Here is a 12232-nt window from a genome sequence, read left to right as displayed (position 1 = left end):
ATAGTTCTCGCTCGTATTTGAGCAATTGAATAAAATAACTTCTCATTTCATAATGGGCAAATTGAAATAGATTTCGGATCTTTTCCGTTTGTGTCCCCCCAGCTTAGTGGGCGCATATTATTTGCAGCCCTCAGACACACGCGCAAAATGATTTACTATGTACTGACACATGCTCTGTAACTGGGGGAGCATAGCGTACTGGGGGGGGGGGGCACAAACGGAAAAGATCCTAGATTTCTGTCATCTCGTTTTTTGTCCACGTTGTTTGTAAATTCTTGTGCAGCAACGAAGTTAATTCTTTACTTACATCTTTCCCTAAATCCACCTCCAACTTCTAATTAGCTATAACAATTATCAGTACAAAACCCGCCGACTTATATGAGAAGCCGTTGATGGAGGAAAGAACCAAGTAAATCCTCATGAACCGGGGAATACGATGTCGAAATTTATCAAATTCAGTTCAAAATAATTTGGAAGGATGGCCACAAATGTGGATTCAGTCAATGCAGCAGACCTTGATTAGCTACACTCAATTGGGGCAACTCCTGTGGTGCATAGGGGTTCTGAACATGAACCACATTCCACATGTGGTTCACATCATGAGTCAAGCTCCTGAAAGCCTGCGGAGTCGGAATAATTCCCCCAACAACCTCAGTTTGACCCCAGGTGGGCATGGAATCATGGCCTGTAGTCGCACCCACAGTGCCTGGAGGAGGGGGCTGAGGGTTCTGCTGGAAGTGACCAAGCATTCCTTTGCTAACAAAGTGTCGGCTGATCTGGGGAGGGTAGATGTATCTGGCCGCGTATTTGAAGTGAGACTCTCGAAGGTGACGTCCAAGGCGATTGGGGTTGGGAAACACTCTGAAATGATTGCAATTTGTAAAAAAAAGTGTGTTCACGCAATATCACCCCATCTAATCACAATATAACACGTCAAGTAAATTGAGAGTTAAAAGCGCAGGGATGTGAATTTATGAAATTCTGTCATACAATCATTTTTACACGACTCATCTTCGAAACGCCATGTGGCTGGATTTTCAAATACTTCTAAATTGCCAAGAATTAATCTCAATTGAAACGACATTTCCATTCATCTTCAATGCAAGAAGGACTTCAGCAGCTACTTACTTTGAGTTCTTTCTTCCTTTGTAACAGGGACCCCATAAGCACTTGTAGAAACCGTTCTCTGAAATAAAATCACTCATACAAACATCTTTCATGAAACATGTCTTTCTTTCTTAAACTATAAACTAAAAATTCTTTGCCGAAATCTGTGACGAAAACTAACATGTTCGTGATATTTATCACTGACAAAATTTCTTGTTATCAGTAATTCGCATTTCATTTATTTTCTATTTAGTTTAAATGTTCTCCCACAAGATCAACTGATATTTTACGCCACGTTATTTTACCTCAGCGTTCCTCCTTGGGGGTTAGAAAAGGATTGGAGTGGTGGGTGTCTAAACCGCCAAAACTGCCCTCATACCATAATTTTATGTCAGCGATTCTGGGATTTGGACAGAGAAAAGTAACAAAAATGGTTGATCGATGCTCAAAATTTGACAATTCATTCGATGTAAATTTTGTCTCACCCAACGAGCTGGGGGATGAAATTAATGAAAAATTCAATATCAAGACAGTAACGGCAATTGCTCAAAGACAGTTTTTGTCAAAGAAGCTGAGAGATCTGGGAGAAATTGATCAAGATAAATACATGGTCCATTCGTTTTTAATTTCAATTCTGAATTTGTAGATAACAGCAAGTTGTTAAACCCGACCAAGACTTATGCTAATCTGCAGTAGTAGTAAACAATATGGATTCTATATTTAATGAAAATATTGTCGATATGTCATGCGATAACATGCACATACGAAGACTGTCAGATCGTCGAATCGTTTAAAAGAGTAAAAATGATAAACATAACCGACTAACGTCAGGCGAATTGCTCTCAAACGACCGGCGAGCGGTTGGCTTCTAAGTAGCTAGCCACGGTTCAGTGAGGCTAGCTTTAGCTTGATTCGACTCTGCAACTTTTAGTTTTCTAGCCTTGTCAGTAATTCAAATAAAAAACTGACTTCAAAAATATGTAAAATATTGCAAAAATTAAAAGAAAAGCTTCCTGATTTCGCAGTGAAAAGGCTCAAAACTATTTTTTGTCTCTATAGAGTTATATCAAGTAACCCGTCTGCAAGACTTCAAAAGCTTCGTTGGCCAGTAATGATCGTTAGACTCAGAAAAGGACAAATACTCAGAAATTTTTTTAAAAGCAAATTTTAAAAACTTGCTGCAATTCAAGATAAAAAATCTTCAAAACCAATTTATTGTCTCATAAGACTATCCAGTATCCCTGTTTCAAGCTTTAAATAGTTGCAGACATGCCGAAAAAGCATGCCGAAATGCTTCAACGCATTCATGCCGAAAAAGCAATGATGCTGATAACACAACAACGAAGCCGTACAGACTTATTATAGAGCCTTAAAAGTTCTTAAACATAGATGAAAGATTGCCAAAAAATAGCCGCAATAGCTTCGTAGATCTGCAATCTCAAATGGATAGTAAAAGAAAGACCCAACACTCATTAAATGGAGAAATGTTATATTTTGACTATGAATCTGTATAACTTATTGCTGCTTCTATTAGCTGCTCTTACATATCTTAGATAATTAAAGTGGCATATACTAACTTGACCTTATCTCTTTGAATTAAATTTAAAAACTCAATTTCAGAGTGAGGAAGTCACTTTGGAGAGTGGACACAAAATAATGTCAAATGCCGCCCTCAAATGCTGCCGAGTTAGGAAGTCATTTTTTTGGAAGTCAACACAAAATAATGTCAAATGCCGCCGTTGAACCAAAAACCACTAACGACAAATGGAAAATTGGTTCAAACAAAAAAACTAGGCCTAGAATGAACTATGAATGGATTGGGAAAACACACGGCAATGGACTTGAAAAAATTCCATTCAAAAAACCGAAAAAAAAACAAACGACTACCGTCGGACGAATTGCTCTCAGACGACCGGCGAGCGGTTGGCTTCTAAGTAGCTAGCCACGGTTCATTGAGGCTGGCTTTAGCTTGATTCGACTCTGCAGCTTTTAGTTTTCTAGCCTTGTTAGTAATTCAAATAAAAACTGACTTCAAAAATATGTAAAATATTGCAAAAATTAAAAGAAAAGCTTCCAGATTTCGCAGTGAAAATGCTCAAAACTATTTTTTGTCTCTATAGAGTTATATCAAGTAACCCGTCTGCAAGACTGCAAAAGCTTCGTTGGCCAGTAATGATCGTTAGACTCAGAAAAGGACAAATACTCAGAATATTTTTTAAAAGCAAATTTTAAAAACTTGCTACAATTCAAGATAAAAAATCTTCAAAACCAATTTATTGTCTCATAAGACTATCCAGTATCCCTGTTTCAAGCTTTAAATAGTTGCAGACATGCCGAAAAAGCATGCCGAAATGCTTCAACGCATTCATGCCGAAAAAGCAATGATGCTGATAACACAACAACGAAGCCGTACAGACTTATTATAGAGCCTTAAAAGTTCTTAAACATAGATGAAAGATTGCCAAAAAATAGCCGCAATAGCTTCCTAGATCTGCAATCTCAAATGGATAGTAAAAGAAAGACCCAACACTCATTAAATGGAGAAATGTTATATTTTGACTATGAATCTGTATAACTTATTGCTGCTTCTATTAGCTGCTCTTACATATCTTAGATAATTAAAGTGGCATATACTAACTTGACCTTATCTCTTTGAATTAAATTTAAAAACTCAATTTCAGAGTGAGGAAGTCACTTTGGAGAGTGGACACAAAATAATGTCAAATGCCGCCCTCAAATGCTGCCGAGTTAGGAAGTCATTTTTTTGGAAGTCAACACAAAATAATGTCAAATGCCGCCGTTGAAACAAAAACCACTAACAACAAATGGAAAATTGGTTCAAACAAAAAAACTAGGCCTAGAATGAACTATGAATGGATTGGGAAAACACACGGCAATGGACTTGAAAAAATTCCATTCAAAAAACCGAAAAAAAAACAAACGACTACCGTCGGACGAATTGCTCTCAGACGACCGGCGAGCGGTTGGCTTCTAAGTAGCTAGCCACGGTTCATTGAGGCTGGCTTTAGCTTGATTCGACTCTGCAGCTTTTAGTTTTCTAGCCTTGTTAGTAATTCAAATAAAAACTGACTTCAAAAATATGTAAAATATTGCAAAAATTAAAAGAAAAGCTTCCAGATTTCGCAGTGAAAATGCTCAAAACTATTTTTTGTCTCTATAGAGTTATATCAAGTAACCCGTCTGCAAGACTGCAAAAGCTTCATTGGCCAGTAATGATCGTTAGACTCAGAAAAGGACAAATACTCAAAAAAAATTTTAAAAGCAAATTTAAAAAACTTGCTACAATTCAAGATAAAAAATCTTCAAAACCAATTTATTGTCTCATAAGACTATCCAGTATCCCTGTTTCAAGCTTTAAATAGTTGCAGACATGCCGAAAAAGCATGCCGAAATGCTTCAACGCATTCATGCCGAAAAAGCAATGATGCTGATAACACAACAACGAAGCCGTACAGACTTATTATAGAGCCTTAAAAGTTCTTAAACATAGATGAAAGATTGCCAAAAAATAGCCGCAATAGCTTCCTAGATCTGCAATCTCAAATGGATAGTAAAAGAAAGACCCAACACTCATTAAATGGAGAAATGTTATATTTTGACTATGAATCTGTATAACTTATTGCTGCTTCTATTAGCTGCTCTTACATATCTTAGATAATTAAAGTGGCATATACTAACTTGACCTTATCTCTTTGAATTAAATTTAAAAACTCAATTTCAGAGTGAGGAAGTCACTTTGGAGAGTGGACACAAAATAATGTCAAATGCCGCCCTCAAATGCTGCCGAGTTAGGAAGTCATTTTTTTGGAAGTCAACACAAAATAATGTCAAATGCCGCCGTTGAACCAAAAACCACTAACGACAAATGGAAAATTGGTTCAAACAAAAAAAACTAGGCCTAGAATGAACTATGAATGGATTGGGAAAACACACGGCAATGGACTTGAAAAAATTCCATTCAAAAAACCGAAAAAAAAACAAACGACTACCGTCGGACGAATTGCTCTCAGACGACCGGCGAGCGGTTGGCTTCTAAGTAGCTAGCCACGGTTCATTGAGGCTGGCTTTAGCTTGATTCGACTCTGCAGCTTTTAGTTTTCTAGCCTTGTTAGTAATTCAAATAAAAACTGACTTCAAAAATACGTAAAATATTGCAAAAATTAAAAGAAAAGCTTCCAGATTTCGCAGTGAAAATGCTCAAAACTATTTTTTGTCTCTATAGAGTTATATCAAGTAACCCGTCTGCAAGACTTCAAAAGCTTCGTTGGCCAGTAATGATCGTTAGACTCAGAAAAAGACAAATACTCAAAAAAATATTTAAAAGCAAATTTTAAAAACTTGCTACAATTCAAGATAAAAAATCTTCAAAACCAATTTATTGTCTCATAAGACTATCCAGTATCCCTGTTTCAAGCTTTAAATAGTTGCAGACATGCCGAAAAAGCATGCCGAAATGCTTCAACGCATTCATGCCGAAAAAGCAATGATGCTGATAACACAACAACGAAGCCGTACAGACTTATTATAGAGCCTTAAAAGTTCTTAAACATAGATGAAAGATTGCCAAAAAATAGCCGCAATAGCTTCCTAGATCTGCAATCTCAAATGGATAGTAAAAGAAAGACCCAACACTCATTAAATGGAGAAATGTTATATTTTGACTATGAATCTGTATAACTTATTGCTGCTTCTATTAGCTGCTCTTACATATCTTACATAATTAAAGTGGCATATACTAACTTGACCTTATCTCTTTGAATTAAATTTAAAAACTCAATTTCAGAGTGAGGAAGTCACTTTGGAGAGTGGACACAAAATAATGTCAAATGCCGCCCTCAAAAGCTGCCGAGTTAGGAAGTCATTTTTTTGGAAGTCAACACAAAATAATGTCAAATGCCGCCGTTGAACCAAAAACCACTAACGAAAAATGGAAAATTGGTTCAAACAAAAAAACTAGGCCTAGAATGAACTATGAATGGATTGGGAAAACCCATGGCAATGGACTTGGAAAAAATCCCATTCAAAAAATCGAAAAAAAAACATCAACGACTACCGTCGGACGAATTGCTCTCAAACGACCGGCGAGCGGTTGGCTTCTAAGTAGCTAGCCACGGTTCAGTGAGGCTAGCTTTAGCTTGATTCGACTCTGCAACTTTTAGTTTTCTAGCCTTGTTAGTAAATCAAATAAAAACTGACTTCAAAAATATGTAAAATATTGCAAAAATTAAAAGAAAAGCTTCCAGATTTCGCAGTGAAAATGCTCAAAACTATTTTTTGTCTCTATAGAGTTATATCAAGTAACCCGTCTGCAAGACTTCAAAAGCTTCGTTGGCCAGTAATGATCGTTAGACTCAGAAAAAGACAAATACTCAAAAAAATATTTAAAAGCAAATTTTAAAAACTTGCTACAATTCAAGATAAAAAATCTTCAAAACCAATTTATTGTCTCATAAGACTATCCAGTATCCCTGTTTCAAGCTTTAAATAGTTGCAGACATGCCGAAAAAGCATGCCGAAATGCTTCAACGCATTCATGCCGAAAAAGCAATGATGCTGATAACACAACAACGAAGCCGTACAGACTTATTATAGAGCCTTAAAAGTTCTTAAACATAGATGAAAGATTGCCAAAAAATAGCCGCAATAGCTTCGTATATCTGCAATCTCAAATGGATAGTAAAAGAAAGACCAAAAATTCATTAAATGGAGAAATGTTATATTTTGACTATGAATCTGTATAACTTATTGCTGCTTCTATTAGCTGCTCTTACATATCTTAGATAATTAAAGTGGCATATACTAACTTGACCTTATCTCTTTGAATTAAATTTAAAAACTCAGAGTGAGGAAGTCACTTTGGAGAGTGGACACAAAATAATGTCAAATGCCGACCTCAAATGCTGCCGAGTTAGGAAGTCATTTTTTTGGAAGTCAACACAAAATAATGTCAAATGCCGCCGTTGAACCAAAAACCACTAACGACAAATGGAAAATTGGTTCAAAACAAAAAAACTAGGCCTAGAATGAACTATGAATGGATTGGGAAAACCCATGGCAATGGACTTGGAAAAAACACCATTCAAAAAATCGAAAAAAAAACATAAACGACTACCGTCGGACGAATTGCTCTCAAACGACCGGCGAGCGGTTGGCTTCTAAGTAGCTAGCCACTGTTCAGTGAGGCTATCTTTAGCTTGATTCGACTCTGCAACTTTTAGTTTTCTAGCCTTGTTAGTAATTCAAATAAAAAACTGACTTCAAAAATATGTAAAATATTGCAAAAATTAAAAGAGAAGCTTCCAGATTTCGCAGTGAAAATGCTCAAAACTATTTTTTGTCTCTATAGAGTTATATCAAGTAACCCGTCTGCAAGACTTCAAAAGCTTCGTTGGCCAGTAATGATCATTAGACTCAGAAAAGGACAAATACTCAAAAAAAATTTTAAAAGCAAATTTAAAAAACTTGCTACAATTCAAGATAAAAAATCTTCAAAACCAATTTATTGTCTCATAAGACTATCCAGTATCCCTGTTTCAAGCTTTAAATAGTTTCAGACATGCCGAAAAAGCATGCCGAAATGCTTCAACGCATTCATGCCGAAAAAGCAATGATGCTGATAACACAACAACGAAGCCGTACAGACTTATTATAGAGCCTTAAAAGTTCTTAAACATAGATGAAAGATTGCCAAAAAATAGCCGCAATAGCTTCGTAGATCTGCAATCTCAAATGGATATTAAAAGAAAGACCAAAAACTCATTCAATGGAGAAATGTTATATTTTGACTATGAATCTGTATAACTTATTGCTGCTTCTATTAGCTGCTCTTACATATCTTACATAATTAAAGTGGCATATACTAACTTGACCTTCTCTTTGAATTCAATTTAAAAACTCAATTTCAGAGTGAGGAAGTCACTTTGGAGAGTGGACACAAAATAATGTCAAATGCCGCCCTCAAATGCTGCCGAGTTAGGAAGTCATTTTTTGGAAGTCAACACAAAATAAAGTCAAATGCCGCCGTTGAACCAAAAACCACTAACGACAAATGGAAAATTGGTTCAAACAAAAAAACTAGGCCTAGAATGAACTATGAATGGATTGGGAAAACCCATGGCAATGGACTTGGAAAAAATCCCATTCAAAAAATCGAAAAAAACATCAACGACTACCGTCGGACGAATTGCTCTCAAACGACCGGCGAGCGGTTGCCTTCTAAGTAGCTAGCCACGGTTCAGTGAGGCTAGATTTAGCTTGATTCGACTCTGCAACTTTTAGTTTTCTAGCCTTGTTAGTAATTCAAATAAAAAACTGACTTCAAAAATATGTAAAATATTGCAAAAATTAAAAGAAAAGCTTCCAGATTTTGCAGTGAAAATGCTCAAAACTATTTTTTGTCTCTATAGAGTTATATCAAGTAACCCGTCTGCAAGACTTCAAAAGCTTCGTTGGCCAGTAATGATCGTTAGACTCAGAAAAGGACAAATACTCAAAAAAATTGTTAAAAGCAAATTTAAAAAACTTGCTACAAATCAAGATAAAAAATCTTTAAAACCAATTTATTGTCTCATAAGACTATCCAGTATCCCTGTTTCAAGCTTCAAATAGTTGCAGACATGCCGAAAAACCATGCCGAATTGCTTCAACGCATTCATGCCGAAAAAGCAATGATGCTGATAACACAACAACGAAGCCGTACAGACTTATTATAGAGCCTTAAAAGTTCTTAAACATAGATGAAAGATTGCCAAAAAATAGCCGCAATAGCTTCGTAGATCTGCAATCTCAAATGGATAGTAAAAGAAAGACCAAAAACTCATTAAATGGAGAAATGTTATATTTTGACTATGAATCTATAACTTATTGCTGCTTCTATTAGCTGCTCTTACATATCTTACATAATTAAAGTGGCATATACTAACTTGACCTTCTCTTTGAATTCAATTTAAAAACTCAATTTCAGAGTGAGGAAGTCACTTTGGAGAGTGGACACAAAATAATGTCAAATGCCGCCCTCAAATGCTGCCGAGTTAGGAAGTCATTTTTTTGGAAGTCAACACAAAATAATGTCAAATGCCACCGTTGAACCAAAAACCACTAACAACAATTGGAAAATTGGTTCAAACAAAAAAACTAGGCCTAGAATGAACTATGAATGGATTGGGAAAACCCATGGCAATGGAATTGGAAAAAATCCCATTCAAAAAATCGAAAAAAAACATCAACGACTACCGTCGGACGAATTGCTCTCAAACGACCGGCGAGCGGTTGGCTTCTAAGTAGCTAGCCACGGTTCAGTGAGGCTAGCTTTAGCTTGATTCGACTCTGCAACTTTTAGTTTTCTAGCCTTGTTAGTAATTCAAATAAAAAACTGACTTCAAAAATATGTAAAATATTGCAAAAATTAAAAGAAAAGCTTCCAGATTTCGCAGTGAAAATGCTCAAAACTATTTTTTGTCTCTATAGAGTTATATCAAGTAACCCGTTTGCAAGACTTCAAAAGCTTCGTTGGCCAGTAATGATCGTTAGACTCAGAAAAGGACAAAGACTCAAAAATTTTTTTAAAAGCAAATTTTTTAAACTTGCTACAATTCAAGATAAAAAATCTTCAAAACCAATTTATTGTCTCATAAGACTATCCAGTATCCCTGTTTCAAGCTTTAAATAGTTTCACTGGCTCAAAGATCCATAAAATTGGAATTTAAATTAGAAGTCATTTTAATCCATAAAATTGGAAAAATGGAAGTCATTTAAATATTGAAAACCATTCCATTAACTCTAGAAATTATCCAACTGCTTATCAAACCTTGGTGCAGGAAAATTGGCAAAAAATTCAAAAGATTCAAAAAACTTTAAAACATCACAAATATTTGTAAAATTGCTCATTAAAATCTTGAACATTCTATTACATCTATATTTGGAACTCGATTATAATTATAGGTTACTAGTTTTGAACTTGCATCATAATTTTCCAAAATTTTGAAAAAATAAACTTAATCAAAAAACTGCTAAAACTAGAGTCATTAACATATTTATAACCATTACGTTAACTCTAGAAACAATGCAACAACTTATCATCAAAACTTGAAGGAGGTCCCAAGGACCCTGGTGCAAGAAAATTGATTAAAAAATTCAAAAAGATTTAAAAAATTGAAGAAATATTTTTAAAAATTGCTGATATTACAAACTGGGAAAAACATTCTATTACATCTATAATTAGAACTTGATAAAAATTATAGGTTACTGGGTCTGAACTTGGAACATGATCATAACTTTACAAAAATTTGAAAAACTAAATTATATCATAAAATTGCTAAAGCTGGAGCATGAAAACATTGATATTGATTTCATTGACTCTAGAAACTATGCAACAGCTTATCATCAAACCGTGCAGCAGGTCACAAGGACCCTGGTGCCGGAAAAATGATGAGGAAGTTCAAAAAGATTTTCAAAGATTTTCAAAAGTATGAGGAAGTTCAAAAAGAAAAAAACTCGAAAAAATTGCATATACTTTTAAAAATTGCTGGTATTAAAACCTTGGAAAAACATTCTATTACATCTACAGTTGGAACTTGATAATAATTATAGGTTACTGGGTTTGAACTTGGAACATGGAAATTTCAGCAGGTCACAAGGACCCTGGTGCCGGAAAAATGATGAGGAAGTTCAAAAAGATTTTCAAAGATTTTCAAAAGGATGAGGAAGTTCAAGAAAAAACTCGAAAAAATTGCATATACTTTTAAAAATTGCTGGTATTAAAACCTTGGAAAAACATTCTATTACATCTATAGTTGGAACTTGATAATAATTATAGGTTACTGGGTTTGAACTTGGAACATGGAAATTTTCCAGAATTTGGAAAATTAAATTTTATCAAAAAAATTGCTTAGGCTGGAGTCATTCAAATACTCATAACCATTCCAATAACTCTAGAAACTATACAACAGTTTATCATCAAAACTTGGAGGAGGTCCCTTGTGCCGGTAAAATGATAAAAAAAATTAAAAGAGATTCAAAATTATTTTTAAAAAATTGCTGATAATAAAATCTTGAAAAACATTCCATTACGTCTATAATTGGAACTTGATACTAATTAAAGGTTACTGGGTTTGAACTTGGAAAATAAAAATTTTCCAAAATTTGGAAAAATAATAAATTTAATCAAAAAATTGCTTAGGCTGGAGTCATTCAAATACTCATAACCATTCTATTAACTCTAGAAACAATACAACAGTTTTTTATCAAACCTTGGAGGAGGTCCCTGGTGCCGGCAAAATGAGAAAAAAAATTTAAAAAAGATTCCAAATTATCTTTTTAAAAATTGCTGATATTAAAATCTTGAAAAACATGCTATTACGTCTATAATTGGAACTTGATACTAATTAAAGGTTACTGGGTTTGAACTTGGAAAATAAAAATTTTCCAAAATTTGGAAAAATTAAATTTAATCAAAAAATTGCTTAGGCTGGAGTCATTCAAATACTCATAACCATTCTATTAACTCTAGAAACAATACAACAGTTTTTTATCAAACCTTGGAGGAGGTCCCTGGTGCCGGCAAAATGAGAAAAAAAATTTAAAAAAGATTCCAAATTATCTTTTTAAAAATTGCTGATATTAAAATCTTGAAAAACATGCTATTACGTCTATAATTGGAACTTGATACTAATTAAAGGTTACTGGGTTTGAACTTGGAAAATAAAAATTTTCCAAAATTTGAAAAATTAAATTTAATCAAAAAATTGCTTAGGCTGGAGTCATTCAAATACTCATAACCATTCCATTAACTCTAGAAACTATACAACAGTTTATCATCAAACCTTGGAGGAGGTCCCTTGTGCCGGTAAAATGATAAAAAAAATTAAAAGAGATTCAAAATTATTTTTAAAAATTGCTGATAATAAAATCTTGAAAAACATTCCATTACGTCTATAATTGGAACTTGATACTAATTAAAGGTTACTGGGTTTGAACTTGGAAAATAAAAATTTTCCAAAATTTGGAAAAATAATAAATTTAATCAAAAAATTGCTTAGGCTGGAGTCATTCAAATACTCATAGCCATTCCATTAACTCTAGAAACAATACAACAGTTTGTCATCAA

General features: G+C 34.3%; 1 protein-coding gene across 2 annotated transcripts in view; it reads right to left on the bottom strand.

Annotated features, from left to right (window-relative positions):
• Positions 1–12232, bottom strand: part of LOC142344124 (protein polybromo-1-like) — a 104708-nt gene that overhangs the window by 18666 nt on the left and 73810 nt on the right. For both annotated transcript variants that reach the window (XM_075395634.1, XM_075395644.1), the window contains 2 exons: positions 1129–1186; positions 515–861 (listed from right to left, as the gene is read on the bottom strand). In XM_075395634.1, the coding sequence (XP_075251749.1) occupies positions 515–861; positions 1129–1186 (405 nt within the window). The remainder of the gene's footprint in view (positions 1–514; positions 862–1128; positions 1187–12232) is intronic.

This window comes from Convolutriloba macropyga, chromosome 1 (genome assembly GCF_964194025.1).
Source record: "Convolutriloba macropyga chromosome 1, txConMacr16.3, whole genome shotgun sequence".
NCBI classification, from domain to species: Eukaryota; Metazoa; Xenacoelomorpha; order Acoela; family Convolutidae; genus Convolutriloba; species Convolutriloba macropyga.
The sequence above is the reverse complement of the archived record's forward strand: the minus strand, read 5'-3'. Positions and strand labels throughout refer to the sequence as shown.